General features: G+C 40.3%; 1 protein-coding gene across 1 annotated transcript; it reads left to right on the forward strand.

Moving 5' to 3' along the window:
* Positions 1-864: 864 nt before the first annotated feature.
* On the forward strand, positions 865-7,214 carry LOC111018954 (uncharacterized). The gene is made up of 7 exons (XM_022295226.1): positions 865-1,373; positions 2,638-3,294; positions 3,403-3,497; positions 3,550-3,641; positions 3,781-3,978; positions 5,301-6,938; positions 6,987-7,214. Exons 1-7 carry the CDS (start codon positions 865-867, stop codon positions 7,212-7,214), a joined length of 3,417 nt encoding a protein of 1,138 aa, XP_022150918.1.
* The last annotated feature ends 216 nt before the right edge of the window (positions 7,215-7,430 follow it).

Here is a 7,430-nt window from a genome sequence, read left to right on the forward strand (position 1 = left end):
TTGATTAGCTCAAAAAAAGATAAAAAAAATAAAATACTAGCTTTGCAAAAATAAATAAATAAATCTAGCGGAAAAGTTAAAGATCGACAAAAATTGTTTCATCCGGCTCCAATAATGCCAACAATTAATGAATCTTTCCTTTAAAAAAATTAAAAGAGAAAAAAAAAACTCGAAAAATAATATCCATCCATCTACTCTCTATGTATAATTCACACTTGTATAAATACTAGTCTATTATTCTTTTTTTATCTAATGTTTCTCTCTATGTGAGAGTGTGTTTTCTTTCTCTGGCCGCGTTGCTGAGCCTGACGAGGAATGGATGAAATCTCTAAGCTTTGGGAGGGGTTTACTCTCACCTCTGATGAATGTGAAACTATTGCGATTGATAGTGGTAAGCCGATTATGTCATCTGAGAATGTGAGTCTTTGCGTGGTAGGAAAACTTCATACCAATAAGTGAATCAGTACGGAGGCATTCCGTTCTGTGATGAAGTCGGTGTGGCAAGTTCACAAGGCGACCAGGATTGAAACCCTAGGAATGAACACTTATGTCATTTTGTTTAAATCTATGGCCGAAAAGATTAGGGTGCTTAATTCGGGCCTGTGGTCGTTCAACAATTCTGTTCTTGTTTTAAACTCACCTTCAGCGATCGACCAACCTCTCCTTATGAACTTCAACATGTGTGCTTTTTGGATCCAGATTCATAATATCCCGTTCGAGTGTATGTCCACGGACATGGCTAAATTACTCGGATCTCAGTTGGGGGAGGTTGAGGAGGTGGAATGTGAGGGTGCTGATGGTTGGGCAGGGCTTCTTATTCGTGTTCGGATTAGGATTGATATTTCCAAACCTTTATGACGTGTAATGAAAATCCAAACCACGGATGGTAAAGATCTGTGGTGCCCACTCCGGTATGAGAAGCTACCAGATTTCTGCTATGAGTGTGGGAGAATGGGACATTCAGGGCGGGAGCATGAGCAACGGCCCCCCGAGGGTACTTTTAACGGCTCTGCACAATATGGTAGTTGGCTTCGTGCCTCTTTACTGAAGAAAAACTTGATGAATCAGGATGAGGAGTGGGAGCAGAGAGGAGGTCGTTCGAGTAGGGGCTTTCAGCGTGGTAGTGGTCGAGGTGGGCGTGGGGAGTGGAGCAGAAGTGGGGAATATTGGGGGGAACAGATTCAGCCGGAACATTCTCATGGCCGGCCGGAAGATGACGGAGCAAGCCAACCGATGAACAGGGAACCTGATGCGGGGAAAATGGAAGTGCCGTTGGTGGCGGCGAGAATCATGGCTGAGTCTTTATTGCCACATTTATTACAATCTAAAGGGTGTAATGGTGTTGAAACTACGTTTAATATTGAGAAAGGAATGTCAGTTGATGTTTTAAAGGGAAGTCTTACAATCATGGATAAAAATAATGGGGTGAGCAAATTGTTGATTTGATGGATTTGGAGGTTATGGAAAGCATGCGGGAGCCAACTAATAAGGCAAAAGGGTCTTTGGAGTCATTTTGTGTGAGTGGGCCTTCTGTTGGTATTGAAATAAACAAGAGGGCGGGATAGAAAAGATTACCTCGTGAAGCCCAATTAAATTTGGGTATCGCTTATGTGCCTGTGGGGAAACGAAAGGAGTACCTGGATGATGTTGATTTAGGTATTAAAGGGGACAAACTTCACGCACGGAAGCAAAAACAAATTAAATTTGGAGTGGCAGATGATAGATTGGTTATTGGCTCAGGCCCAGAGGGTGTTTCTAATTGTTTAGCGGTAGCTGATACTCAGCCCCGCCTACCCCAATGATTGGCCTTTTTTGGAATGTTCGAGGGGTGGGGTCCCCCTAAACATTCCAGAGTTTGTACGATCTTGTGCAGGAGATTAAACCCTTTTTTTTTGTTTCTGTCAGAGACAAAGGCAACAAAAGAAAAGATGAATAATTTAAAGTTTTGGCTTGGATTTCACAATTGTATTGTCGTTGATTGTCAAGGAAAAAGTGGTGGAATTGCACTTCTTTGGCATGATGATGTGTCCTTTAATTTACTCTCCTTTTCCAAAAATCATATTGATGGTCAAGTGGAGTTTGAGGGTAAAATTTGGCGGCTTACAGGATTTTACGGCCACCCAGAGGAGGCGAACAGAGGTTTATCTTGGGACCTTTTTTGCGTTGGTTAAGAGAAAGCAATGATGATCCTTGGCTCGTTGGTGGTGATTTTAATGGTATATTGAGGCATACTGAAAAGGATGGTGGGAGAAGGAAAGACGATAGACTAATTAATTAATTTTGTAAGGCTGTTGATGACTGCAACTTGCTTGAGGTTGGTTTTTCTGGTGATCAGTTTACGTGGTGTAACGGTCGCCCTAACGGTCATACTGTGTTTGAACGTCTGGATCGTATCTTGTGCAACCCAGCTTGGATGGATTTATTTCCCAACTCGATCGTGAGTCACTTGGGGTTTAGGATATTGGATCATAAGCCACTGAAATTATTCATAAGCAAGGAAGCTCAGACCTTTTATCGTAAAACATGAAGAATTTTTAGATTTGAAGACACATGGTTAGAAGACTCGAGCTGTGACTTGATTGTTAATCAGGGATGGTCTTTTATTCCTTTTGATACTGACCCTCAAACGTTTATTAGGAAGCTAAATCAGTGTGTTCTATCCCTCGTACATTGGGGGCGCAATAAAACAGGGAATTTTCGAAATCGTCTGAAGGTTGCTGAAGTTATGTTGCAATCTGCAATCCACGATCTTCCTTTTGCACCAAATCGGGAGGCATTTCAACAGGCCATAACAAATATGAATCAGTTATTAAAGGAAGAGGAAATCTTTTGGCGTCAAAGGTCTCGGGACTTATGGCATAAACATGGGGATCGGAACACGAAATGGTTTCATACTAAAGCTTCCCACAGAAGGAGGACAAATGAGATTAAAGGGCTTCTGGATCAGCAAGGTACATGGGAGGAGAACAAATTCAAGGTGGTAGGTATGATTGAATCCTATTTCACTGAATTATTTTCTTCTTCAAGGCCAAGTGTTTCTATCATTGAGCAAGTTACTGGATGTATTGAGGCCCGTGTCTCATCTGGTCATAACTGCGATCTGCTCAAACCGTTTTGTGAAGAAGAAATGATTATGGCTCTCCATCAAATTCATCCACATAAAGCTCTAGGACCCGATCGTTTTTCAAGTGCTTTTTATAAGAATTTCTGGCATATTGTGGGCCAAGATGTTTCTTGTTGCTGTCTGAATATCCTTAATAACAGTATGGACATGAAGACTCTAAGTGAAATGATGTTAGTCCTGATTCCAAAAATTAAAGATCCTCGAAAAGTTTCTGATTTTCGCCCTATCTCTCTTTGTAATGTGTGTTACAATATTATTTCTAAGGTCCTGGTTAACAGATTAAAAAGGGCTCTAGACACGGTTATATCACAAAGCCAAAGTGCGTTTATCCCAAATCGGTACATTACTGATAATGCTATTTTGGGCTTTGAATGTATTCACGTTATTCGTTACGAATAACAAATCTGGCAATTTTGCTTGGGCAGCTTTAAAGCTTGACATGAGTAAAGCCTATGACCGAGTGGAGTGGAATTTTTTGGAGGCGGTGATGTTGAAAATGGGATTTGATTTTAGATGGGTTGAATTAATTATGAGATGTGTTCGATTAGTATCCTTTAGTTTTAAATATAATGGTGAAAAGTTGTGTAACATCAAACAGCAAAGGGATCTCAAATAAGGTGATCCTTTGTCACCTTACCTTTTTATTATGTGTGCAGAAGGTTTATCAGACCTATTGCAACGTGCTGCAGATAGAAAGGGTATTACGGGATTATGTATCGCGCGTCGGAGCCCTCTTATTACTCACCTTTTCTTTGCTGATGATAGTCTCTTATTTTTTAAGGCTCGTGGGAGGGAAGGTCAGTGTAGCAGAAATTGCTTACCGCAAGTGTACGGGTCAAGCTTTAATAAAGTTGGTAAGTGATTACCGATATCGTCCACTGGATTGGGTTTCTAGTCACTCGAGTACTACGGATATTAATGTCCAATTTTATCTAGAGAAACAATCAGAAATGTTTTGTGACACACAGAAGAGATAAAATAACAAAGTGAATAAAAAAACTCTAAGAAAACTCTTATGGAGAACGGGTCCTAGGGAAATGATTTCACCAATTGAACTTACCAGCGGACAAATTAAACATGTCGAGATTGAATATGCAATTAATCTATAAGTCAAGAAATCAAGAATCATAAAAGTCTCTCCTGAGCACAATTAATTCTCTCACTTATTAAGAAACCAATATCCCTATCTAGTTTCATTAACAACCAGGGCCTTAAGTCTTAATCTTTTAACAACCTCTAAGATAATTCTAAATCTCCCGATCTTAGAACTACCCCAGTCATGCATTCAGGTTCCAAACTAAACCACCTCTCCCGAACATGAGATTCAGATTTAGCAACAATTAATTCGTGATCAAGAGATTAAAAGCATTAAACAAATAAATGCATAAATAGATTAAAAACAAATCAATCGAGACAAATGTTAATAAGTCCAACTCATAAATCCAACGGCTACGTCAATCCCTAGAACAAGAAGATTAGCTACTCATGTTCACGAAAATACAATAAAATCCTACAAAGAATTTCATAATAAATCTAGAAAAGATAAGGGAAAGGAGAGAAACTAAAGTCGTAGTGTCGATTGACCGTCCCCGACTCAATCTCCACGATCACGAGCCCTCGAAAATCATCTCCTCATCCTTCTTGCCTCCAAAATCGAGCCCATCCTCATCAGAATCCTTTTCCCCCTTTTTTCCTCCCTCCAAACGGCGCACTCGTCTTTCTCTTTAAGTTAGGGCATCGCTACAGCGCCGTGGCGCCGTCCCAGATTTGTGACGGACATGCAAGTTCGTAGCGCCATGGCGCTACGGTACAGCGCTGCGGCGCTGCTAATTCGGGATTTTGCTATCGATTCTGACCTGTACGCGCGCCATGGCGCTAAATGGTGGCACTGCGGCGCTGATGTGGTTTCAACAAGCTCCTCTTTTTCGCTCTAGTTTCGCTCAAATGATCGCTTATTCTTCAATTCTTTCTAATAGCTTGATCCTATAAAAAAACATCAGTTATGCACGTAAATAAGCCACAAATGGCCGAAAATTGTTAAATGATTTCTACCTGAATATCATGAAATGTGGTGCATAAGGTATACTATCAGTCAGATGGTGAAGGATTGCATCAAGAAGTATAAGGTAGCTTCGGGTCAGTTGGTGAATTTTGATAAATCTGTTATAGCTTTCAGCCTGAATACCAAGACAGACAGTCAAGCCTTATTCAAAATATCTTATCTGTTAATATGGTGGAATGCCAGCTGCAATACTTGGGCCTCCCGACGTTTATGCCTAGAAATAGAAGAATGCATTTTAATTATATTAAAGATCGTGTTTGGAAGCACCTTCAAGGGTGGAAAGCGAAATTATTTTCCATTGGTGGGAAGGAGGTGCTTATTAAAGCTGTTGCCCAGGCTATTCCTTGCTATACTATGTCTTGTTTTCGGTTGCCAAAAAGGCTTATTAGAGAGTTTCATCATATTACGGCGCGATTTTGGTGGGGATCGAGTAAGGAAGATAAAAAAATTCATTGGGTGGCCTGGAATTCCTTGTATTTGCCAAAATGTGAGGGGGGAATGGGCTTTCGTGATTTGGAATTGTTTAATAAAGCTTTGCTTGCAAAGCAATGTTGGCGGATTCTTAATCATCCCAATTCGATGCTATCGCGTGTGCTAAAGGGCCGTTATTTTAAAGATTGCAGCTTTATGGAAGCAAAAATTAGTGGAAATCCTTCTTATATATGGAGAAGCATATTATGGGGTCGAGATCTATTAAAAAAGGGGTTGCGATGGCGGATTGGGAATGGTGACAGTGTTTTTATATATGGTGACAATTGGGTCCCAAATCAACCCACTCTCAAGATCCTTTCAAGTCCAAGGCTTCCTCTGGTTTCAAGAGTGAGTTCCTTGGTTGATCATGAGGAGGGTGGTTGGCAGGGGGATGTTGTTCGAGATGAATTTACTCCAGATGAGGCTAAAGGAATTCTATCTATTCCAATTGGTAGGGGTGCGGAAGAGGATAGGCTAATCTGGAACTATGAGAAGACAGGGGTGTACTCGGTCAGAAGTGGGTATAAGGTAGCTTTGCTGAATAATCCATGTGTTCAGGCCCCCTCCTCTTCATCTTCTGAGGAGGTTCGATGTTGGTGGAACGGTTTCTGGAAAATGCACATCCCTAATAAAATAAAAGTGTTTCTATGGCGTCTATGTCTAGATAGACTTCCAACAGGATGCAATCTATCTAAAAGGGGTGTGGAGATTACAAATTGCTGCTATTTTTGTGGGAGGAATGGTGAAGACAGTATCCATCTGTTTTGGATATGCAAATTTGCTGAAGCTTTGTGGATTAATTCAAAATTTGGAAAGCTATCTCCATTTCTTATTCTTCGAGAGTCGCATGAAAGTCTAAGCAAGGCGGATTTTGAGGAATTATGTGTTGTTATTTGGGGGCTGTGGAATCAAAGGAATGCACGAGCTTTCAATGATAGTACAAAAACAGTTTTTAAGATAGGAATGGAGCTTGTTGAATGGGCAAATAAATATGCTATGGAGTTTAGGGAAGCTAAATCTAATCCTATTACTGGGAGAGTTACAAATACAGCAGAGATTTTATGGCAACCACCGGACGAAGGAATATATAAAATTAACACTGATGCCTCATTTTTAGCTTCAGATCAACATGCAGGATTGGGAATCATCATCCATAATGACAGAGGGCAAGTTATGGCTGCAGCTACGAAGTACTTGGAGAATATTCAATCGGTGGATATGGCAGAAGCGATTGCTGCAGTGGAGGGACTTCAACTGGCGTCGGAAATTGGTATGCACCCAGTGATTTTGGAGACGTATTCATCTCGTATTTTCAATCTTTTCTCTTAGGCTTTGGAGGACCTGTCGGAAACGGGAGAAATCGTTTTGAAGGCGAAGAATTTCTGGACTCAATCTTTACATGCAAGTTTCAATTTCGTGAAGAGGGAGGGTAATAAAGCGGCACACATGTTGGCTCGACGGGCTCTCCTTCTTCATGAGTTTTCGATCTGGATGGAGGATTGGCCACTGGAGCTGAAGAGCTGTTTAGAAATGGAATGTTTGGAGGAGCTTCTGTAATGTTTTGCTTTCCTTTTCTTTCAAAAAAAAAATACTAGTCTATTAATTACCACATGCATTGCATACTGTATTTTTTTCATTTAATTTAAATTAATTTTATAAAATGACACTAATTATTTGGGAAAAAATAATAGTAACCAAAGATAAAACTAAGAATGTGTCTATATAGTTGCTAGACAAATACCATTCTAAATTTAGTTTGGTAATTGTTGGACA

The sequence above is a fragment of the Momordica charantia genome (assembly GCF_013281855.1).
Source record: "Momordica charantia cultivar OHB3-1 chromosome 3 unlocalized genomic scaffold, Mcharantia_2.0 BLBB01000003.1, whole genome shotgun sequence".
NCBI lineage: Eukaryota > Viridiplantae > Streptophyta > Magnoliopsida > Cucurbitales > Cucurbitaceae > Momordica > Momordica charantia.